General features: G+C 41.0%; 1 protein-coding gene across 1 annotated transcript; it reads right to left on the bottom strand.

Annotated features, from left to right (window-relative positions):
* Window positions 1-376: 376 nt before the first annotated feature.
* TMEM18 (transmembrane protein 18) lies at window positions 377-11977 on the bottom strand. Its single transcript, XM_058019942.1, is given in 7 exon segments — window positions 377-1118; window positions 1211-1304; window positions 2176-2230; window positions 2842-2962; window positions 3164-3282; window positions 3285-3525; window positions 11780-11977. Coding segments are annotated over 7 exon segments (918 nt in total). The 3' UTR covers window positions 377-1028.
* Between the last annotated feature and the right edge of the window lie 13719 nt (window positions 11978-25696).

Here is a 25696-nt window from a genome sequence, read left to right as displayed (position 1 = left end):
GTTTTGTAGATCACCTTTCCTGTCTTAAATGACACTTATTTTAGACAGAACAGTACATCTCCACACAAAGATACAACTTTTACTAAATATGGACAGTCTCCACTGTGTCCACACCCCTTCTCCAATTAAACTCCATTCAATAAAAACAGGCTACTTGAAGCAAAACTAAAGCCTTCTTCATTTTTAACTATTTGTAATTTTCAGTTATTTATTTTAAAAAAGCATTAAAAAGGGAACAAATTGCGCATAACATTACGTTTCTTCCCTTTCTTCCTGTTCTATAAAGAAGCATAAAACAATCAAATTTTCATTCAGTTTTAAAAAAATGTATTTATCTAGAAGCCTTAAAAACATGAAGTATAAAGAGAAAGAAATGCAGAGATAATTTTTAATTATTTACACAAATTAAACTTGGAAAATTTGCCAAACTGGGAATTTTAACAAGACAAAAAGAAGGAAAAAGTCTGATTAAAAATGAATACAAATCAACTCAATTTAAGATACAGTAAGTGGATAGTTTTATTTATAAAATGCCACTGGCACACAGTACACACAGGAAGTATGAAACTTGATTTATAAAGAAGTGAAGTGCTTCACAGAAGCATGGATTCCTGAGTTGTTCTGAATAAAATCTCTCATTTACTGTAATTCACAACACAGCTCCAATTGGCTTAAGCAGCAGAATAACTGATACTTGATAAGCACACAATAAAGACATAGTAAAAAAATACACAGGCAAATGGAAACTGGAAGATTGTGTCTCATCAATACTAACAGCCTTGGTCATGGAGGAAAACAATCGTACACTGAAGGGCACAAGGACTTGTTAAGACTGGTTTCATAACTTCACAGCCAATTCAAATGTACTGTAGATACCTGCTTTCACCTCAATGCCCACAGCCACAATCACAAAGTCCTCTTGACACCAGACACAAAAATATTTCTGTTCCTGCATACCCTTACAGAGGGACTGATTATCCAGACAGGCATTATTACAACTGAAGAAAGAAAGAAAAAGTTTGGCACTTTCACTTCTTTTTCTCTTTTTCTACTTTCCTTCTCTGCTGTAGCATCTTTAGTTCAGTCATTACATTCAAAGTTCTGTAAACCCAGGAGACCTGAAAAGCAAGTAAATTATTGAATTCAACTAATTCATATACTTTACTTACTCATTTACTGAAAGCATCTATATCAATGAACACATACATACCACAATTATAATAGTGTTCACCAGCAGTGGCGCTGAAAATACAAGTGAAATGAACATTCCTCTTGAATCAAAGTATTGGTATTTAGAAAAGAGCCTGAAAGAAATAAAAAGAAAATGAAAGACAAAGTTTTATTTAATATAGTTCACACATTCAACTTTCCCAGCAACTATTCTACAGGGATACATCATCCCACATCTTGGGATCACAAAGCATTGGCCAGCAATCTACTGGATTAAGTTAGAAGAAAAGAGGGAGTTAATACTTCTTCAGTTATAAATATTAATATCAGTCTTTCTCTTCTTTACAGTTTTACTGTGTAAAAGCTAACTAACATGACTGACTACAAGAGTGCATCACAAATCATGCTTATTCTGAAGCACCTGAAATGACTTTAGGTATTTTGCTTACTTGTATCAGAAAATATGACAAAAATAATAAATGTAGCAAAGCTGTAATTAGGTCATGTGTGCCTGTGCAGGACTACAACTAGATGCCAGCATAAAGTGGTGTTAAACACACAACTTTCAGTGACATCAGGGAAAGATTAAGTCAATGCTCAAAATATCAAAAAAATCATCAGTTTAATTCTGGAATACACATTTAGTAAAACAGGCAAATGTTAATGTTTGTTATACATAGAAGTAAGTATATAAAGCAGCAGTGGTATTTTTGGGAAGTGGTTCTTCAACTATTAAACATGAATGCCAAATCCCCTCCAAACAAACAAAGAAACAAAACCCACCGAAAAAAACCCCAAAAATCCACCACAGTTCACATTCTTTCCCCTTAACCACAGCACTCTGCTTTTCTCTCAGTTCTTTGATGAGTTAGTTTACAAGTATCCATATAAACGGATTTTAAGTAGTACAATAAATGCATGCTATCATTATTATTTCTTAAAAGTATGTGATAACTATGTTGTACTGTATAGTTTTATTCAAAAAACGAAAGTGAAAAGATTTACCTCCAATTCATGGCTGCTAATTCATTGATATATTCAGCACAGTACACTAAGCCCACTAAAAATAAAAGAAACAAATTAGACTTGGTATTATCTTTAAAAATAAATTGCTCATAATACATGATCTAATCTAAATCCATGTGGTCTTAAACCAAAGCTAGGACGTGTTCTCTGCCAGTCAGCCATGACTGCTTTGGCTAGGCAAGGTCCCCGTGGACTCTCAGGCTGAAAACCCTGTGATAACACAAGTTGTTACTGCAATGTGCAAGCCGGTCTTGCTCTTCCTCATGCCATCATCACGGCTGGCAGCAGGGCACATGGTGAACTTGCTCCAGAAACTAAAGCTGACCGTATTCACCGAACTGCACCATCAAAACAAGGCCGTGTACAAAGCAACTGCTGGCTCTCAGTCGATTTCTTTTGTGCTTTTCCAGCACAGAACACTTCATCGGGAAGCTGCGATACACACGGCAGTGACCACGCAGTAACCTTACTCATCCCACTTCCTCACCAAGGCCAGAGCTTTAAGTCACTACTTCATACATTCTCTTGGAAATAAATGAAATACATATTTTTAGGTCATAGCAGATTATCATCGACAGACACACGCACAGCTGGCGGGGAAATACGAGCTTGCAGGCACTGCTGTGGCAGCGCACGGGCACTCACCCATGCAGAGGAAGTGGCCGACCTGCACCCGGCGGTGCTGCAGGGACGCGCAGGTGAGCAGGAAGCAGAGCAGGTGGAAGGCGGCCAGCCCCAGCAGCCAGGGCTCAGACCAGTCCGTGCTCTGCGGGCACAGGGAGAGCGGGTCAGGTAGCGGCGGGACAACGGGCGGCCACGGCGACCGAGCGCGGCCGACGTCGCTCACGGACCGCGCCCCGCAGCCTCCCGTATCAGGCTCGGCAAGGAGCGCGCCCCCAGCAAAGGCCTCCCCCCTCCCCGCCGGACAGCCCCGCTCCCCCGGGCGGCCCAGCCCCGCTCCCCTCACCGCCAGCACGGCCGACAGCCCCGGCGGGCCGCGCACGGGCGGCTCCATGGCGGCGGTGGCAGCGCCGCTTCTCGCGAGACTCGGGCGGCCGCCGCTTGCTCTGCCGGGCGATGGTGGAAGGGGGCAGCGGTGCGCGATGCGGCTCCGCCTTCCCCGAGGCGACGGGATCGGCGATGGTCCCGCGGTTCGGAACCCGGGCTAAGGTGGCTCTGCACAGCCCGGGGCTCCTTCTCCTGAGAGTGCTGTGGTCGCGTGTTGAGCGGTTGGCGTCGGGCGGCGCCACTGTCCCCGTCCGCTCTGTGGGTCCCGCTGGGCTCGGGGCTCTGGGTCCGTGGCCCAGCACTGGTGTTAGCTTTGGTCTCCTGTCAGCAACACCCAGGGTTGGCTTTAGCGATGGAAGTGCAAGGAAGAAAGAGGTTTAAGCCGAGCTGGGAGTTCTTTAAACACAAACACAGCTGAGCTCTGCAGGCAGGAACTTAAGTTAAATGAAAACCACTTTTTCTCTCCCAAGTAAAGTCCACCGTGACCCCCGCCCACCTCGAGTGGCAGCGGGGCCCCTCCTGTTACCGCCGCTACACAACAGAGCTCAAGGACACATCTTTTAACTTTGGAAGTTGAAAAGAAAATAAAATATTACAATGGAAAGGGAACAAGAGACATGTTAAACCTCTAATTTATAATTCCATTTGCTAAACGCACCTAGTATGGAAGAACCAACTATTCTTAAGACTTACCACTTAAAGAGTATTTCAAACTCAGATTCCTAACAAAGCCAAATCTAATTTGTTTCCAAATCCATGGAAAGGACCTGGGGGTCCTGGTGGCCAACAAGCTGCTCATGAACCAGCGGTGTGTCCTTGTGGCCAAGAAGGCCAAAGGTATCCTGGGGTGCACTGGGAAGAGCATTGCCAGCAGGTCACAGGAAGTGATCCTGTCCTTCTGCTCAGCCCTGGTGAGGCACTTCTGGAGTGCTGTGCCCGGTTCTGGGCTCCTCAGGACAAGAGAGATGTGGAACACCTGGAGTGGGTCCCATGGAGGGCTACAAAGATGATTAAGGGACTGGAACATCTCTTTTATGAGGAAAGGCTGAGGGAGCTGGGCCTGTTCAGCCTCCAGAAGAGGTGACTGAGATGGGACATCATCAATGTCTGTCAGTATCTGAAGGGAGGGCATCAGAAGGATGGACCAGGCTCTTCCTGGTGGTGCCCAGCAATAGGACAAGAGGCAATGGGCAGAAACTGATGCACAGGAAGTCCCACCTGAAGATGAGGAAGAACTTCTTTACTGTGTGGGTAACCAGGCACTGGAACAGATTGCCTGGAGAGGCTCTGGAGTCTCTATTCGTGGGGCTATTAGAACCATCTGGACACAATCCTGTGCTGTGTGCTGTAGGATTACCCTGCTTGAGCGGGGGGTTGGACCAGATTGTGGTCCATTGTAGTCCCTTCCAGCCTGACCCATTCCGTGACTTGTTTGGACAGTCTTATGGCTAATAATAAATTTTTGTGTTTTGTAAATGAGGAATGAGTTTTGTGTAATTGCTCAGTAGTTGACTTCAGAAACTGTCTGCAATAGCTGAAGGGCTTCAGTAAATGCAGGATGCAGTCATTAACTATATGAGTGGAATATGATGGTCAGGGGTGAATCTGTCATGCAGACAAAGTGGGTGGATAAGAAATTATTGCCTTACTATGGCTACAACATGCTGAATTAAAAATTCATGTAGCTGTTACTGTCAGCCACTGTAGCATCAGCAGAAACTTTCCTATAGGGAAATAGGAGTTGTTTCTTTAAGACTGACTAAGATAAAGTCAATAATGCTGTTTGTCAGCAGATGGTAGCAGATACATAAGTATTGCCAGATCTTTTGTGTAGTACATGTTCTCTTTCATTTATTTTTAGTGGAAAATGAAATGTGAACAGAAGATACTTAGAAGGCAGTGAACAGATACATTACTCTTTTATAGGGAAAAACTTGTGTATTTGTCCTTTTATATCTCCTTTGCAGAACCAGTATGTGACAATAAGAGCCTAATTTTTAGAATACTAACCACATAATAATAATAATAATAATAATGGAAATGCTTCTGTTCTCATTATTATAAGTAACTGAAGTAGTTTGTAAAACTCCCTCTCGTTTTCTGTTGCAAGATTCAGATTCCTATGTAATTTTCTTCTGCACTACAGTATTATCCAAGCAGTTTGGATAAAAGGTAAAAAAAAAACTTGGTTGATAAAAGAAATTTTTTCTGTTTTAACAACAGAAAAATTTCATTTATTTTACATAGGAAAGGATCTAAAATCAGACATTTATCTTAAGTTTATGTTGCTGAAAAAACTAGCTGGCTGGTAAAAGTTTATGTACAATAGGATATCCTAAATTTAAGTGCTAAATTATGTTCCTAGTCATAGCCCTTACACACGTTTGCTGGCAGACCATATTTTGCAGTAGTAGAAACCACACAGAAGTGCCTGTTATACTTCCTGCTGAGGGAAATTGATTCTGCAGGAGAAGATGTGAGAAGGTGTGTGAGTGAGTGAATGAGGCAGCCCCTCACCTCATCAGTCAAGGCAAAGGCACAAGGTGACCACGTGTGGGGGCTGGTGACAGGTGCTGACAGCCCAGTTTGTGTGCTTTGTAACATCCCACTGCAGAGTTCTGCTCTTGGGGACAGGGCCTGCTCACCTCAGCATCTCCTGCCTGCCTCACAGCCTGCTCTCATGGAGTCCTGTGTTGTACGGGCTGTCTTCAGTAGTCTTTCCAGAGCTTTGGGAGGCATTAGCAGCTTCACTGTGAAAACATGCTGAGCCTGGGAGAGGAATCTGGGTAATCATTATTGCTGTGGTCACTTTCAGGGCATCGTTTTTATCTGCTCTGAAGATTTTCTTTATATTCATGGTTGTGCTCAAAAGGTGCCTTAAATTTGCATTTGCTTCCAAGTGCAACAGAAGTGAGCCTGAGTCTGGTTATTCACTCTAATACATGTTTCACTAAAATCCTTCACTTTCCCTGTCCTTGCCATTATAAAATAATTATTTTTGAGTGGTTCCATTATATTTTGCAGCTGCTGTCTCTTTATCTTTTTATAGTACCAGCTTTTATTGGTCATTATGTGCTTGGAAAATAAGAATAATAACCGTAGTGTGGGAAAGACTTCTTTAGAAATAGATTTTAGAACTGACTGGATTGCTTTATGTATGTAATTTGTGAGATTCAGGTTTAGATGATGGATGCCACTTCACCCAAGCTTGAGGTTACTCCTGCTTTTGAGAATGAGTTTGACTGGATGACCTCCAGTGGTCTGACCTTTATTGCTGTACACTTTGGATTTCCCAAGGATATGGACTGGGACCAGCTGGCTGGGAAGCAGCACTGCTGAGCACAGCCTGGGAAGCCTGGGGGTGCAAAAAGCTGAACATAAACCAGCAGTGTGACCTGGCAGCAAATACTGTCAGCAGTTTCTTGTATTAACAGCACACCCAGGAGATTAAGGGATTCAGTATTCATCAGGACACATCTGTATCTACCTTTGGATACTTCACATATAAGGAGAGTAGAGCTAAACGGTGAAAATTCAGCAGAGGCTGTCAAAATACTCAGGGAGTTGAAGAACTTGTGCTGGGGCAGGGGCTGAGGGAGCTGGGCTTGTTTGGCCTGGCAAGAGGTGTCTCCAGGGGAAACCCAGTAGCAACCTGACAGTGCTTATGAGGAGCTTGTAAAAAAGATGGAGCCGGGCTCTCCTGGTGTGAGAATGAGGGGCAATGCACCTAAAGTGAAGCTAGAAGTTTGGGCTGGATAAAAAGAAAAGAATTCTCCTCATGAGGACAGTCAAACAGTGGAAAAGGTGTCTGGAGATGTGGGATGCCTCTTTTTGGGGGATTTTTTGACTCAGTTTGATAAAATCCTGAGCAACACGGTCTCTCCTCATAATGAATCTAGCTTTGAGCAGAAGGTTGAAATGACTTCTTAAGGTCCCTTCCAAGCTGAATTATTCTGATTAAGTGATTGCACAACTTAAAATGAGAAAAAACAACTTTTTAGTAGTGTTGACTAAACAATATTGCTTTAGCCTGGAAGTGAAATAAATATTTTTGTGTGTTTTTTCCAGAATCTTATTCCCATATTACCTCTCTTTCATCCACTTTCTGTCAGGGCTTTTTTTCCTCATTGCAAAGTAGCTTCAGGCATCTTCAGGTTTATTTTTCTTCCTCCTTTATTCTCAGACAGTACATGCAGTCTGAAATACAAATGTCTTTTTTTTTTTCTCTACCTAATAACATGACCTCCTGTTAAATTATTCCACTAATCCCAACAAAGGTCTCAGAATCCTTTCAAAGCTTTACTCTATTCTGGCAAAGAAACTAGATTGTTTACTTCTGTTGTGGTCTTTGTCCATTCAGGGTGGAAGAGGCCAAGTGTAGTTGCAAGAAAAAATCAGTCCTGACAGTCTCAAGTCCTGTTCTTAATTATATACTTGACTGTCTCTTTGACTCATTCTGAAGTGTTCTTCTCACAGAATTGCTGCATTGATTGTTTTTCATTTCAGAAATACCACCTCATGTCATTCCATGGGATGGTATGGAAATAAAGCACCTCTGCATTTCTTTGATGTGTGATTGCATTGCACCTGAGACAATGCAGTGCATTTAACTTGCAACACAGCTATTGTAATAAAAGGGCAAGAAGGAATAGAAGTATCTGGGTTGTGCAGGGCAACTTTCAGGATTGTATCTGATCTAATTGCAGAACTTCATGTCAGCATTGTATTTTCTCCCTCAGGCCATGCTGTTAAGGCACACCCCAGACACTCCTACCTGTCATTCTTAACATGTAGGGGAAGTACAAGCTGCAGGGAGCAGCAGGAGCAGGATCAGCAGGAGACATTTTTGTGAACGCATCATTGTTCAGCCTTTTCATCTCTGAGATTAAACACTTGATCCAAATCTTGTACTTTGAGGCTCCTGCTGCTTCTTGCTTATCATCATTCTCTAATGAAAGAAGAATGAAGTGTGGAAAAATGGTGGTAATTTGGCAAGAGACAGCCAAGAGCTAGAAAGCCAGCACATCCATCTATTGCTCCTGGAGCTGTCCATGGTAGTGCTTTCTGGTGTTTTGTCTATTTCATGTCCTCAGTAGTTCGTAGTTTTGTTGGTATAATGAGTCCAAATGGCTCAGCCCATCTGAGCACTTTAGTTAAGATTTGATTTTTTGGATATAGAAATTGACACACACAAATTATGTACTTTCTAATACAACAATAATTGCAAAGGTGTGAACATTTGTCCATTTAATATGTTGCAATATTGTCACAGCTCCTATCAGCTCCGTAATATCTGTGAGCTCAAAGCATATGACCAGAGAATATTCCCATTTCGAAATTTTTGGGCACAGGTGGGAGCTCCACTGCAACATCTTGATTAGAAGAGCTGAGAAGCAGGCAGTTAATCCTCCTCCAGCTTTTTTGTAGTTTGAAGTTTTACAGATTCATAGGTTATTCCACAATGCTGTTTCCTCATAACTGGTGGGAAATGTCTCTAGCTGTATTCCTGACTGAATGGGGATGTTGCTGTCTTTATGATGTTTTGAATTGTTCATTGCTGTTCAATATGTGATATAGGTATTTTAATTCAAGGTTATCTCCCATAATAGCACACCAGTGCTGACAAGTCCACTGTTGGGAAGATTATGACAGAGGTTTTAGGCACTATTCTGTACATGGATTTTATATGACCCTTCTGTGTCAGAGATTCAAAATATCTATATCATCAGAGATTTTGATTTATGAGTATTTCCCAGTTTTGTAGGTGTCTGTGGTAGGGACAGAGATTTGCAACTTCCCTATGAGCTGAGATGTCATCTTTGTACAAGGATGTAGGTGGACGTTTTGAGGCACTGAAAAAGAAAATATATGAGAGATAAATCAGCAAAAACATTTAAGAAGCTAACACACAGCATATCTGGAAAGTCTTAGAGAAAAGTCAAGTTGCACAAATTCCAGGACAATGTGAATGCAAGAAGGAGACCACACAGAATATTTTGGGCAAAGACTAATTTTTAGACATACAGACCGAAGAATTACAGACCTAACTCTTGAATTCTCAGTTGCATGCCTGTTGTTTGCAATCTGTTCTGTTCTGATAAAATAAAGGAATTCAGCAAGAAATATGTATCTGTCCAGTAACCATATCCTGTACTTCCTTCCTGGAAAAGTATTCTACAACTGGAGATCCTCTCCTCCAGCTCCATCCTCCCATTTTTATGTTCTGTGTCCAGTCTTTCCATGCCCTGCTTGTACAATAAGCAGTACTGCCAGAAAGTAAGATAATAGTCATTTGTTTAAAAAAGAAAAAAATTTGAAAAAAGAAAAAATTATCCCCTGCAGTGCCTTTTGGTGGCATACTGGAAAATACAAAATGAGAAAGAAAAAGTACAGCAGAGGAAAGACAATGACAAAATATGGTAACACCTGGGGCACCACTAAAAATCCATTTTAGAGCCTACATTATCAATTAAAGGACAATGCCTCTCTGTGTGCTTGACCTCACACATAGCAGTATGAGGAATGGCAGCATTCACGCTTTTGCAGTGTACATTGCAACACCCTTTCCTTGTTACTGCTGTTTTCTCTGGTTTCCAATTAAATTTACCTTGCTTAAAAACATACTCTCCTAATATGTTGCCAGATCCTGCATTCACAGAGGGACAGGGAGAGAAACTGTTCCACTGTTGTCCTAATGAAAACAAATAAATATATGATCACATGGAAGTAGCTGCTCTGCCTTCCTTGCCCCTTGTCCCTTATCCCTGACAGAGTCAAGCTGCATGGCTTCACGGTGTCATTAGCTGTTGCTAGGAGAAAGATGCAGGCAGAGATCTTTTTCTTAAAGATTAAGTCTCATCTGTCACCACTAGCAGTAGATAGGCAATCTTCCAGATGTCATGAACCACTGGAATTAACTGTCTCTCACCAGTACAGTATTGAGTCAAAGTCAGGGCTCTAGCATTATCAAATTCCTTCAAAAAATGCTCATATGGAGACTCCAGGGTATTGGGATGTTTTCACTGGGGAGAGTGGTTTATCTCTCTCTTTTCCAACACCTTTGAATATCTCTCAAGAGGGTCCTCTGATCTCTTCCAAGCTTCAGAAACTTTTTTTCTTCTCACAGGCAAAATTCTTCAGTTCACTGTAATAGAGATGGATTTTCCTGGGTTAAGCAGGCTTAGCTTTTATCCGTTTTTTCAAATACTGCCTTTATTTTAATTTTAACTTCATGCAACGTTGATTTGGTAGGGTGGGACTCTGCAGGGATGCCTTGTGGCCTTTACAGACTGCTATCAGATCATTCAACCTTACCATGAAATTTTGGTCCTTTCAGTGATTGAACTCAGCAGAATTGGGGTGGTGACCCTCCAATAGCTCCCCTTGTTTTTGTTCTCCTGAACTGAAGGTATAATGGTGGTATAAGAGCATTTACATTGATGTGTTAAATAGTGTCTTAGAGTTGTCCTCTTTGGAAGTAGAAAGGCCATTTTTTGTTGTGGTTTTTTTTTTTTTTTTTTTTTTTTTGGTGTTTTTTTTTTTTTTTTTTGGAAGGTCTGTAAGCTTGTGACTGGTCTCCTATTACTTTCTTGTTCATTTTGGATTTCCTTCAACTACAGAGGAAGGACAAGGCACATAAATATTTCCAGATCTGTTGCTTGCAAATAGCAGGATGTCAGAGTTGCTGAATTCTTGCTTTTAAGGCTGTACTTTGTGTCCCCAGTAACCCTACTCTGGATTGCATCTCAGTGTGAAACTTTCTGCTTAGTTTGGGAGAGAAACAGCAGTGTGTGCACAGGCTGAGTGCCCAAAGTGTGCTCCTTGTAACTCCAGGCACGGACACTCAGCACATTCGTACCTAGGAGAAGTGATGCTGCTCAGTAAACTGTTTATGTAGATTCACCTTAACTGTTCAAGTTAAGTACGTTATCCTTAGCTAATTAACTCAGAAGTTCATCCTCACTGGAGAAAAAAAAGACTTCTAGGTTGTCTAAGGAAGAAGGCCCAAGGCAGAAGCTGGAAATATCTGTGAGACTTTCTTTCTATGGAATCATTCAGGGAGCTATTTTATTTAGCTTGTTCCTGTTTAGATTGAGGGAATGAAATACTTTTCTATGTGATAATTTGTTTTATTTGATCTGTTTAACATATAAAGGAAAAATCCAAATAGTAGTTTTATTAGCTGTTAACTACTAATCTGCTGGTGGGGTTTTTTTTCAGATATTAGAGCATTTTTAAAGGCTCCCCTGTAGTTCTGGGGGTTTTATTTAGTGCCGTTAAAAGGCTCCTTTTATGGACAGTGGACTTTATGCACTAACTGGTACAACATTTTTGTTTGTCAGTGTCCAGTAGCAGATTCCTAGGGAAGAATATAAGAACAGGACAATCAGATAGTGATACTTGCCCAATAAATTCTCTCTGTATCTACCACCTCTTTGCTTTGGAATATTGAGAGCTGGAAGAAATTCTCTGTGATTGAGATTTGAACTGAAGGTGCTAAAGGTTCAGTGCAAAACCTTAATAAATTCCTGGTGATCACCGGAAACACGTGTGAAGAGTGCTGGTGTGCAAATACCCGGGCAGTAAAGCTGATCTCGCCCTGCTGGCTGTGAGTCCCGGGTACCGGGGTGCGCAGGGGAGGATGAGGAGGAGAAGCTGGCTGGCGTCCAGCGCCGTTTTCCTGTCGGGAAGCAGCGGCAGGTGGCGCTCGGGCTTTGCTTTTCCGCAGGACGCCGTCGCTGTTCAGGAGCGCGGAGCAGTATTCACCAAACATTCAGATGAACCAAGTTTTGTTCTACAGATCCTCATCATAATAAAAAGCCCAGCGCACCTCTTAATTGCATGGAACAACGCCTGTGCTTCCCACAGGCAATGTTAATTGCTTTTTTAGCCCCTCCTGCTAAATATTTTTTGTGGACGCTGCAGACTTCTGTAGAAACCTCACTTGTTAGGGAAAAATGCAGGCAGGGTCTTTCACCTTAAGGGTTAGGAAAGCAAAAAAATGTCATCACTAAGACTTAAAAACTGTGTTAGGCATCTCTGTGGTGTCTGCTGTGAGTCAACACCCACTGCAATTGTGTCTGTCCCATGCACATTCTGCTGTGCTGTGCAGAGAAACAGCATCTGCTTCGGTTCACTTGTGCTGTGCCCTACAGCTGCTCCAGCACGAGAAGGAAGGCTGTGTTTGGAACATGGGAGGGCTGGTGAATAGGAGGGCAGCAGCCAAATGACTCTGAGCTTTCTAGCCATGCCGGGCATACAAAGCTAATCACTCGCTGTGCTTATCTGTTAGGGCCCTATCTCATACTTTTACTAAGCAGAATTTCTTTGTAGTGTACTTGATCACTGCTGCCTTCTAAGCACATTTATTTACTTAAGAATAATTTGAGATTGATGGGGACAAAGAAGTTCTGATCAGAGTTCTAAATGCTTGTGGATTCTGCCATGCTCCCTGGTGCAACTTAAAATGTAGACCCCAGTGGCTCTTGGTTTCTTTGTTGATGCTGGCTCTGGAACCTCAACTTGCTGCACAGAACTGGAGAATCTCCATGTGATGATGTGATGGAGAGTAGAATCCTGGCATAAAATTTAATTTCAAAAAGGAGGAAAGACCTGACTTTCTTTCCAAGAAGAATGGTTGCAATTTTAGATAAGCAGTTTGGTTTCCTGATTTTGAATATATAATGTTCAATATACAATGTTCAATTGTGCTAAACCAGGTTTTGGCCATTGCCATGTGTTAGATGAAAGCAAATTACTACAGAGAGGTGCTGTTGGGCTGCATCCACAAGAATTCAAGTTCCTTGTGTTCTCTAATACAAGTTATGATGATGGTGTAGGGAGAAACTGCCCTAAAATGAATGGAGTAATTCACATCTTTTGTAGAAGGAAAGTTTTGGTAGAGAATCAGTTAGCATGCTGTGCACAGTGGAATAAGAATTCGGATTTACTTTAGGGCTGGACGTGTGCCTCTCTGGCTTATTGAGATGCATTTGAAGATTATGGAAAATCCTGTATGAAACCAGTCTTGTTGAATTCTTGTATATATTGTCAGTGGGATTAGTGCTGAAGTGCAGCCTGAACTTCCTGGATGCCCATTTCCCTGTTTGAGGAATGTTCTGGTAGGAAGAAAAGTTCAGTCTAAATATGTGCTCAAATGTAGGCAATATACAGTCATGGAAAAATAAAAATCCTAGAACTTAAGTGCACCTGAAAAATGGGACCTGAAACTTGTATTACATGAAGTTCTGTTTGTTTTTTTTGTTTGTTTGTTTGTTTGTTTATTTTCTTTGTTGTTTTGGGGTTTTGGTTTTTGTTTTATTTTTTTGTGGTTTTATTTGTTTGTTTGTTGTTATTTTTGGTTGGTTTTTTTCTGTGATAGCCAAATGTTTCTTTTGTAAATTGAAGAAGTATTTTTGATTTCCCATTATTGGTCTCCTAGAAAAGAGACTGCTGTTAACTCCTGGTTTTAAGAGTCTTCTACTATGAACAGTGAAAATCTGTATTAGTTACAAGCACCAAAGGCATGAAAAAAGTGCCTGGTTAAAGTCATTAAGAAATGGACTTCTTTGGACTTCTAATTAATGCTTCTGTGGAAAAAATAGATGAATAAAAAACATTTCATGGAACATACCTGAATGTTACTGGCTAAATAAGCAGGCAATGAAAAAACAATGGAGTTTTCAGGTCTTCATATTTTCTTTGGAAACTATGAATAGTTTTGCAGTGGTGTACCAAGAAAATCCATAGTAAATTGAAAAAAAATTACTAAGATAGAATGCAGCTCCATTGTATTGACATGAACTGTAAGCAATCTTAGTGATAGCTTGTATGTTGTAATTAGTGGATTCACAGTGTAACAATTAACGGGAGGTGCAAGACTGAAACAATTTTAGTAATTAAAATGTTTAAAACCAGATAGAGTTAAGATATCTGCCACATGTATGTCAGTGAAAATGAAATAATGTCTGATAGAGAAAACTTAATATCAAAGGAAAGTTTTAGGCATGGGAACTTGAATTGCAATGTCAGAAAATAAGAACTGTTGACTTACTGTATTGATTCTTTTAAAAATATGTGTGTGCATGAAAGTTCATGCACTTGGGGTTCTCTGCTAACAAGAAAGTTTGAGAGAAAAATGTTAATTACAGAAAACACTTTTTTCTTACAAATGTTTGCTGGAAATAAAAATTGATAATTTAGGCTGTTGTAATAAGAGGTTTGACAATAGTAGCTGAAATGGGCAGGACTACCAAGAGCTATGCAGGCAATTCACTTTTATGGGAACTGTGTGCAAGACTACTCAGCTCTCTGATTTTACTTTTTCTCTCCAACTGCTCTCTTTAAGAAGATTTGTTTGGGGATAAACCTAAGGAGGAAGATTCCAGTATAGGGCATTTGCTATGTAAACACTTAATGCACCTTTTCCAGACAGATGAATAAGCAGCATGTCCAGCTGAGGTTCCTACTCAGTCAGGGTGTTGGGGATTTTCAGTTTTACAGAGCTTTCTATGTATTTGAAAGCAAAAAAACCTCATTGTACTTTGTTTAGTCACCCATCTTCAACATGTATTTCTAAATACTGGAAAGTCACTGAGACATTTCACTAGAGAAATGATGAGTGTAATTAAGGATTTTGAAAACTGCACTGTTCTCTCACACAATTTTTTTTAAATTTCAGTTGAATGCTATCAATGTGACATCTCCATTTCTGGATATTTTCAAAACTTGAGTGGGCAAGGCTCTGAGCAACATGACCTAACCCTGAAGTTGGCCCTGCTGAGAGTAGGTGGTTTGATTGGATGGCCTCTATGGTCCCTTCTTTGGTAAATTTTTCTATCATTGTGAAGATTCAGTTTCAGCTAATAAAATGCCTCTTTTATAAAGGAAAAGATAACTCAGTTGCATTCTGACATAAACTCTTGGCCTAAGACATAGATAACATTTTTTCCATAAACAAATACTTTAAGAATTTTTCTCCTTGATTTTCTAAATGAGAAGAGTCCTTTCTGCAAAGTTATATATTTTCCTAGACCTTGATGATGATTAGTGTTTCTTGAATAAGATTTTTTTAAAGAAAAGACTTTCACAGTCAAGTCAATACCCATGAATCTGCCTTTGTTAGTCATGAAATATTCCATTTGCTTTCCATGCATATCCTAATTTCTTTCCACTTTTATATATATATATATATATATATATATATATATATATATATATATTAGAGGACACTTTTCTTATGCAGGGAGAGGGATAATTTTTTTTAATTTTTTTTTTTTTTTTTTTTTTTTGTTACATTTGGAAATACCTCAAATTTCATACCAAGGGACTGTTCCCAAAGAAGCCATTTAGGAGTCAATGTCTGAGAAGGGGTGGGAGAAAAGACTATTGTGAGGACACCATGCAGCTTGAGGCCCTTCCAGGATCAGATACCAGAGGAGGAGGAGCTGGCATGGTGACAGCTGTGAGAGCTTCTTCAGCCTCACCCAAGAGCCTTTAAACAGGTTGTGATCAGCTTTGAGAAAATGCAGTTCCTGGTAGAGTTTGAATAGAGCCTAGACCCAGGTCAAGACATTCCCAGTTGTTCAGAGCCTAGGCTGAGTATTCTTGGCATCATTTTAGAAACTGGCAGGCTTTTATAATAGATAACACATTAACTAGAAAATTACTCTGGCAGTTCTTAAGCACCACTTTTACTGAAGTCAAGTGTTGCCACTCATAAAAATAATAGCAAAGGATGTTTAGGATTACACTTAAGAATTACATTTTAAAGGCTGTTATGGGAACTGAAAATAATTTATATTAAAAATTGCAATTTAAAGCAGAAGAATCAATTCAAAAGCTAAGTCTATAAAAGCTGTTCTGGCAATTTTTTGTCATCAAGATGAAGTCAGTATCATCGTCAGTTCAGAAAAAGTGAAAAATTACTGTTAATTTATAGTGTTATCCAGTGCCACCCAAAGGCTAACAGTACAACCCAAACATACAGTGAGACAATGACAGATTGTAATTACTAATGTTTCATCCTGAATAAACCCACGCATTCTCTTCTTTCCTTGTAATGAGAGAGCAGTTCTAAATTTTCTCGGTGGGGAGAAGGCATACACCAAACTTATTTATTTCTGCTAGTTTGCCTAAAGCAAGCTCAGTGCTGTAAAATTTAAACCAGAAAGCTACGAAGAACACTGGAGAGATTAGCAGAATGTGAAGAGCTGGCAGCTTGCCAGTTGTCTGCTGTGTTTGGTATTCATAGCAGCCCAGTTTCAGTGGTTTCATCATTGTGAGTGAGATGAAGTTGTAAAGTATTAAAAAGTGATTTAATTTTTTTCTATGATAATTTTAATAGAGTACTGAGGATGGGGTGCTGTTGTGATTTAAAGTAACAGCTTATCAAATGCAATGTAGTGTAGTGTTGCCAGCTCTTCGTTCTTGCAGAGGGGACATGGATTAATGTTATCTGTTGAAGTTTTTACATACTCTGGTGCTAGACAGGAACGTGCCATTGCTAAAGGAGCTCAGAAACATAAGAGGCTCTAACACATTTGGGGCAAGATGGAGAGGAGGTGGCAAAAGCCACAATGTGGCACACAGGAGGTGAAGAGGAGGAAGCAAAAAGAAAGCATTATTTAAGGACTAGGACAAAGGGCTTAGAAACAAAACCAAAATGAAAAAAGGACCTAAGCATCAATAGATTAAAACTAGGATTCCCATGGATGATTTTCAAATTTATGCAGCCCTCCAGAGCTGCCAAAGAGTAGAAATTATTTAAAGAGAAAGAAGCTGGGTGAGAAGGACTATGGCCTCAACCAGGATCACCGATGTACCTGCCATGCTGAAAGATTTTTCCTTTTTTAATGAAACCGATGCTTTTGAAAACCTTCATTTTGCATCATCATTCACTTTTCCATGGTCAAGAACTGTGGAGGGCTGACTATGGCCGGCTGCCAGGCACCCACCCAGCCACTGCCATTCCCAGTCCTCAACAGGACAGGGGGAGAAAATAAGATAGAAAACCTCAAGAGTCAAGATACAGACAAGGAGATGGATTACTTAGCAATTATTATCAAGGGAAAAACAGACTCATCTTCAGGAAAATTAATTTATTGTCCATTAGAGTTGGATGGAGAGAAATAAAGACAAAAATAAAACAATTCCCTTCTATCCTCTTCTTCCCACGTTCAATTTCACTCCTTCTTTCCTGTCTCCTCTATGTTCTTCTTTCCACACACTGAACAGTACAGGAGGATGGGGAATAAGGACTGTAGTCAGTTCATAACACTTCATTTCTGCACCTCCTTCCTCCACGTCTCCCTTGCTCCAGCATGGATTCTGTCATGGGCTGCAGTCCTTTGGGATAAACCCACTCCTGCATGGCCTCTCCAGTCTGCAGTTCTATCAGAGCACATCCCTGGGCTCTGGCCCAGTGTCTGCCATGGCTGCAGTGGGGATAATCTGCTCTGACATGATCATCTGGACGCTGCAGGGTGCCAGCTTGCTTCCCCATGGTCTTCTGCATGGGCTGCAGGGGAATCTCTGCTCCATTCCTGCCTGCTTCTCTCACCTTGCTGTCTGCAGGGCTGTTTCTCACACATCTTCCCTACCATTCTACTGCACAGTGGTTTTTGCCCTTCCTTAAATGTATTCTGCTAGGGATGCTGCCATTGTGATTCTGGGGCTCAGCTGTGCCCTATGGTGAATTGTTTGGAGCCATCTGAACTTGATGTGTCCCACACAGGACAGCCCTGTCCTCTGCTCACAGTGATTCTTCTGCATCCCCCACTGTCCAGCACCTTGCCACATAAACCCAGTACAAACATCAACACCTCTAGCCACTTTCTTCAAAAAATGCAGGAGACAGAGAAAGAAACAATGTATGTTGTCATAACATGCTGAGCCATGCCTGCTAGAAAAATATCAGTGTCTATGGTCTTCCCTATGGCCTAGATGTGAAAAATACAGCAGTATTGTTATTTTTTTCCAGATGGGGACAATATCTGCATGTGGTTGATAGGGCAAATCCCCTCTCTCACTGGGTAATACAACCTTACCCAGACAGTGAAAGATCACATTGCCCGTTCAGGCATGCACTTTTCATCGTGCCACAGCATGATGGAGCATTCCTTTGGTAGTCTTTCTGCAGGCAGAGATGGCTGTGAAATTTGTAAGTGCCAATGTTGTGAACACTTTGTGAATAACTGGAGCCTGATTTGCTCTTCATTATAATGTGAAGATGAAAGATGTTACTGTGTCTACAATAGTTTCTGCAACAATTGTCCTCCCAGCCTACAGGAACTACTTGTTGCACATGTAATGCACAGGAGGAGCACAGAATCTGAAATGCCATTTTCAGCCTTTTTAGTAACAGTGGTGATAACTCTCACCACGATTAAAAAAAAAATTTATAAATGATTGTTAGTGAAAATTTTAGAAAAAAAAATTACCTGTCTCATAAATCCATGACGGTTTTCACAGGCATTATTGTGATGCTTGCTTTCTAGTTCAGCTGCTTTCTGTCTTCTCTTCTGGCCTTTGATGAGTCAGAACCCATGCAAGGACTGGCATTGTTGTATGTGTAAATTAAGAATTTCCTTATTTTAGGAAGATATAGATGCCTTTTTCATTATTGCTGTAATCTTTTCTGAAGGATAATTTATGGATGAAATCTCACAACAAAACTACACATATGACAGCTGAAACTGCATAACCTTTGCTGGGAATAATATATACCTCTGTAGGACAGTGAGAGGAATGATTTCTCGTGCTAACAGTGTGTATGGAAATCTGCATGGCATCTTCTGAGTAACAGCAGCTGATACAACAGCAATAGAGTGAGTGAATGGAATACCCCAGACAAACTATTCTAAGGGATGTTTGCCCAAAAATCTGATACTACTAGGAAGAAAGTACCAATGATTGAGTTTGCTTTGGATGACCTTCATAATGATTAAATTACAACAAACAAATTATCAAGATACTTTAGATAAAATAAATCAATTTGAAAACTGGAAAAAACTTAAATAATAATAATAAAAAAAAAAAGCTTGAAAATTTGTAAATGTGGAGAAAGTTCTTGGAGTTAGTGGAAAAGAACAGCAACTTAGTAAGATGCCATGAGCATCCAGGTACTGGAGCAACAGTCTGACACAGAGACCCACACCTTAGTGTGTATGTGAACTTGTGACATCCTTTTTCATCAGTGTGTCTTGGCAGATTGTAAGGACATACACATAAAACTAGAGAATCCATATCTCCATCAGCAGCTGTGGGTAAGAATTGAGAACTTGTCCAAAAGTGAGGTTACATGGTGTGGATGCAGGAAGAAATACATGAGTAATTTAAACAGGAGCTTCAGAGGAGTGGTGAGGGTGGCAGGGAGGATAACATACCCACAGTGGTTATTAGGGGAAGACAGATCACCCTTTTAAAAGCAGCAGTGACATTGGTACACAAAAAATTTGCATTTCAAGGCTAAAAAGAGGAGGAGAAACTAGAGCAGAAAGAGGAGTGTGGGACATCAGCAGAGAGAACGTTCTGGTACACAGCTGAAAACATGTAAAGGGTGAAAAAACTGGGCAAATATAACACAGCAGTTGACAACTAGTGCAATGCTGGAACACATCGTTCCAGAGGAGGAGGAAGAGCCATGCTGCACTTTACCTGATTGCCAGCCAAAAAAGAACTGCATAATTAGAAAATTACACTTAAGGGGAGCTTTCATGAAAACAAATATTGTTGAAGTCTCAATGCCCCCCCCCCCCCAAAAAAAAAAAAACCCACCCCAAATCATCACTGTAAGCATAAGAAATCTTAATGAAGAAGGGAGCAGGTGCTGCTTCCAGTTCAGAGGAGCAGAATTGTAAAGTGTGTGAGGGAAGGGAGCAGGGGAGATGAGGGGATTTCTTTGAGTGGTGACTGACTGTTTTCAGAAACCTTGGACAGTGAGTGATGAGGTAAAGGCAAACCACTGCTCTGCTTTTAGAAAGCTGGAAGCTGTTTGCAGGAGGAGATCTTACATGTAGGTGCTGGCTGAGATAAAGTGTTTATATCTGCCTCTTCCTTTTTAGTTTTTTTCTTTCAGCAGTCTGAATTTTAGCAGCAGGGAAAAAGGGAAATAATTTTAATGAAACAGGAGCAGAACATAATTCTTACTGAAACTAATCCCAGCTGCTTGAATAACCAAACGTCTGACAAAGGTGATTTTCTCAAACCCTAATTTCAGGAAAAATATGTGTGACAGCATTCTGAGTATTCTCACCTGTACGTGGCTTTTCATATCAATGATGTATGCATTTATGTCTTCTTAGAGGAGAAAGCTACCCTGACCAGAATATTCTCCTTTCTTTGTTGGCCAAAGATAAAGTATAAATATAGGAAATGTCTCCCTGAAACAGCAATTCACTATGTAAATAACTCTCCCGTCTTAGCAGTGAGGGTGATGGAGGGCAATTCCCTTCTCTAGAACAGGAACATTCTAGTAAAGTGCTCATGTTCTAAAAAAGATAAACCCTTAGCATTAGCACATGAATGACTGTGGTAAACTGGAGTCTACTGCTAAAGATTAAATATGAGAATGCTTTTCAGTTCAGAGGCTCTAAATACCTTTATAATTTCATTTGGATATACAGGGTTGTGTGGCTGCTAGAAGAGAGCTATATAATTTAGTGATGTATAAATTGTCCTACTTGGTAGGGCAGGTGTAGCAGGTGGGCAGCAATAGCTGCTCTATGACTGACCCCCCTCCGTCCCCCCAGTGTACGTGGATGTGTATGTGGGAACCAGAGCTTCAGCCCCACCAGCCTGGTGTAGACCAGCTAAGAACCACTGAGGGAGAAAGGTGCTTGCTCTGACTGGTTCTGTGCTGCAGCCACAGTGGACAGCTCAGCTCCGGCACATGGTGGTTCCCACCCTTGAACTTTTGCTTCTGTAGATGTTAGACATCTGTGTGTTATGACTTCCTTTCAAGCAGACAGTGCCATAATTATTTATTGCTTTCTAATGGCTTTGCTAATCTTGTAGCCTCAGACGAGCTCTTGAACTTCCTCCATCACTGACGCCAACCAGATGGAGGTTGCTACCAATTGTGGTTTGTCTAACTTGTCAGGTTCTGCCCTGGTGTGTTTCAGAAAAATGGATATATTTGTTATCCAGGTCGAACCAGGTGAATCCCATCACTTTATGCTGCAAGCAACCAACAGTAGTCCATTAATCTGTGTTTCTGCTGGGTAGTATGACACCTGGAAAAGGTTTAAACCAACTGTCTGCAAAGTCTCTGGGTTGTTGCTCTGGAACCTTTTGCCTGCTTGGCCTGTGGGTTATTTAAAATTGCTGATGGTCAGATAAGAAAATCAATTTAGAACTGAGCTATGGGATTGATGGAAAAGCCTACAAATCAGTATCTTGGATGTTTGGTTATGTAAGCCCAAGTGTTCTAAGATGTCTCCATGGAAAGCTTAGGAAACAGGGGCTGCCTTTCAATGATCTTCATCACCTTTTTAAGCTTTCTTGACATGAGAGGGAGGTTTATGATTTGCAGCTATTCCCAATGTTGTATTTCTATGAGTCTGCTAGGAGAAGGCAAGCCAGTCCCCTACACCCTGAAGTGCAGTGTCCTCACTACAAAAGGGGCACACCGCACGGGCTCCAGTGTGCAGCTTCCTTCCAACAGGAAGAATAACTTTTCTTATGCAAGCCAATTGTCAGAGATTGGATTAGATAAATGTCTTGAGGCATCTTGGAGTGCCAGTGTCTGTGTCAGTGTCCGTGTCCATGTTGGTGTCTGTGTCCATGTCCCTGTCTGTGTCTGTCCATGTCCGTGTCTCTGTCCGTGTCCATGTCCGTGTCTCTGTCCATATCCGTGTCCATGTCCGTGTCTGGCTGCAGGGGCGGGCCAGGTTTGCATGGGTGAGGCAATGCCCTGTCCCACCCCCAGACCCCCAGCCGGTCAGAGCTATCCCCCAGTCACATGCTGGGATGGTGCCAACCCAGCTTCTAATTGGCAGAGCTTTCCATCACTCACACATGTCAGTGCCAGTCCAGCCCTGATTGGCTGAGCCACAGCAGTCCCGCCTGAGGGGCAGGGCCATGAAGGTTTAAAAGGGGCTGACCGTGAAGTGGCCATTTGTCTGGACCTTGACTTCGCTGGGGTTCCACATGGGAGTTCAGGAGTCGGTGGCTATTGTATGTGTGGTTGTCTGTACCTTTTCTATCTTTCTGCCTCTTCTCCTCATTCTCTTTACATGGAACATTTTTGGGTAACTTCTCATAGGTTTAAAAGTTTCTAGGTTGAATAGACTGAGTTTATACTAATCTAATATTAAATTAATACTAACTACTGCTATAATAAGTGTTTTATAATTATTTTGGTGTTGTATTTACTCCTCTGCCAAAGTTCCTTTATTTTCTATATTTTTACCAGTAAACTTTTGTGTACTTTTGACCTTTTGAGAATATCTAGTGGGATTTCTCCTTGCACCAAATGAGAGTAAAGGAACCTTTGCTTGAACTTCTGGGTTTATGTTCTGGAGTGTAACACCAATACTGCCTGCTATTGCAATGCCTATAACTCCAGCTGTGGTCATGTAGTCACACCTAAAAAGAGTCTATGTTGATCACTAAGCTGCTGACTTAGACACCATTGGAGTGCTTTGGATGGCACTTAGCTCCTTTTTTCAACTGCAGAGTTGTGCCCCATGCAATTTCTTCTGGTTGCCAAGAGACTTTCCACTGTTGCTGTGTCCTTGGATGTTATCCTGGCATGCAGAACAGATGTCTTGGGCTTGTTAGCATTTTTGTCAGCCACAGGACCTCTTTCTTGTCTCTCGGAAGGGTGCAGGAAGGAGGTGAGGTGAAGAATTGTCTGGCATTTCCAAACATGCAGGGCATGGCTATAAAGAGAGCTCATAGAACACTGTGCTTGACTACTTAGGCAGACAAAAGTCTTTGAAATCTAGGCTTGAGGTTTTTATCTTCAGTTGCAGCTTGAAAAAGGTGGCTGACTTTTTGTGCTTCCTGCTTCAACTGACCAGAAGATAAAAGAAGCTGAGCATACTATTGCAAGAGTGAGAACGAGCTGTCTGAAGCCCATGTATAATTCTGAAGGATGTTGAAGAGCACTTTGGCCACATGATCTGTCCATGAGGGCACTACTGTGTAATGACATCAGGTGCAACCCCACTGTATGGATGGATAAGTGGTGATATGACAAGTTGTTTCTGAAGTGCTACAAACTGTTCTTTGTTCCTTGAGTTGTTTTCAATCCCTGCAGGAAGAAAGCCTTGCTTTTCCCTGTTGCTGCAATTTTATAAAACCATACATAAATGTTTTCCTGTTTCTTTCATGGTCGTTTTGTGCGTAATCTGCCCCAGCAGAAAAAGCTAGATGTGCACAAGTTCTGTGCTGCTCTGTTAATGTGACTCATGTGGTATTTCAAACTAAAAATGTGATACTATTTCCATCTTTCACCGGAGTAAGAACCTGCAACTAAGCAATATATATAGCACAGCTGCTGAACTGCAGAGTTATTGGTTATAACTTGAAAGTACACAATCTCTGGGTATTTTGTTTTACAAAGTCCCTTTTACAGTGCATCAGCTCCTGTGCACCATTCAAAAACTGAATAGGATGCAACCATTGCTTCTGGTGAGAGGGACAGCTCTCATGGGCTGTCCTCAGTGGTCCACAAGTTTTCAAAGACACACTCTTCAAGAACTGAAGCATATATGTGTTAAATAAAAAAATGTAAAAATTTTGAAACCTTCTGCTTTCAGTGATCCAAGATGATGTTAGCATTGAGATGTCAGTGGTATAATATCAATATGGCTTATGAATTCAAATCTTTTATAAACATGGAGCTTTGTTTTTCATTTTTTTTTTCTGGAAGTTGTACTTATGATAATCTCTTTTACATATACAATGATTTGTATGAGTTTTTATACACCTTGTCAGGAACTAGGCTTTCTATACATTTTTGATTTGAACAATAATGGAGCTTGACAACATGTTATAAACCAAAGTTTTATTGAGGCGGTGGGAAAGATGAGCAGTGGCATAGCTACATGCAAACTCACCCAATCCCCAACAGCAAACACAACATCCTTAGTGATGCCATGGCTTTGGACTTCTAGGACACTTGGTGTTGGAGTCATCTGGCCACAGCTGCCAGTTGTGCAAGTGACTTTTGCAGGTGAGTAGGAATCCTGCTGCCCCCTGGCTCCACTGGTGGCCCTGTGGTGTGAGAGAATCCTGCCTTAGATGAATAACGTGTGAGGCATCCTGCCTGTGCTGCCCAGGGCAGGGTGTTGGCAATGTGTCAGTGTGCCTGATACTGGTGGGGCCAGGGTGTCACCAGTCTGGCTGGGCTGGCCATACTGGGCAGAGGCTCTGTGTCAGGAGCAAGCCTTTCTGTGTATTAAAAGAGTGTCAGTATAAGCTCTCAATTCCTTGTCAATGCTTAAGCCAGCAATTCATGAGAAACAGTGTATAACAGAGTTGGAATAGGGATACAACCAGGTAAACTGTTAGTTTGTAATGGGGGAGTGTTTTGGGTTGATTTTCCGTACTTGTAAATGTTTTTCTTAATTTCTCTCTACCCTTCAAGTACTGCACTTCTTTCATTCTACTGCTACCCAGGCAAGACCTTGATGAATCCTAGGATGTGCAGCTGACTTCTAGGGACTGAAACTGGAGTTTAGACAATTGTCAATATTCCATGTGGAAGAATGTATTGATGTGTTTTTTCAGACCAGCTAAAGGCAAGAGGTTTTATAAGCACTGCTGGAATGGTGGGCTAAGTGAAGGATTCCCACCATAGAAAAGAACAAGCAAGTGTACCATAAAGGACTGTTAAAGAACCAGATTGTTTAAAAAACTGCTTCAACCAACTTGCTTTTGATTGCAGTCCTGATTGGTTTTGAGATGCAGATGTGATCTGATACTAAATTAATAACTTTTCAAAGAAGCAGTAGGACAGCATGCAATATTTTGGTTTTTTTTTTTATCAATAAATAATTTCAGAGAATCTAATACAGCCCATACAACTGCAATGACGAATCCTATTTCTTGTGTTCCTAATGGGAGCAAAACAACTGTTTTATTTGCCCTCTGGGATTTTATCTTCACACGTACAATTCAGGTTGATGAGCTAGACAACAAGTACATTGTATAGCAGCTATGCTCTTCTGGACTGCCTTCATTTATTTGAACACCAGAAGTCTAAAAGTCTGTAGTCTGAGCTTAGTGAGTACCCTTCATCTTTTCATGTACTGTTCATGTAAATGGAACTCTTCCTCTCCAAAAGATACTTCATCTCACTTGCTTTTATAAATCTACCTTGGGATGAAATTGAGAGAGATTTTATAAAAGAAGTTTGAATCACCAGAAAAAAAATTACTGATGATCTACAGCAGGTGTTTGGCACAAAAACACTTTTAATGTTCTACGTGGGAGGCCTATGGTTAGTTTGAAGCAGCTGTGTACTGTCCCTGAATCCACTGCA

This window comes from Melospiza georgiana, chromosome 3 (genome assembly GCF_028018845.1).
Source record: "Melospiza georgiana isolate bMelGeo1 chromosome 3, bMelGeo1.pri, whole genome shotgun sequence".
In the NCBI taxonomy this organism is placed as follows: Eukaryota; Metazoa; Chordata; class Aves; order Passeriformes; family Passerellidae; genus Melospiza; species Melospiza georgiana.
Note: the sequence above shows the minus strand (reverse complement) of the source record. Positions and strands in the feature narration are given on the sequence as shown.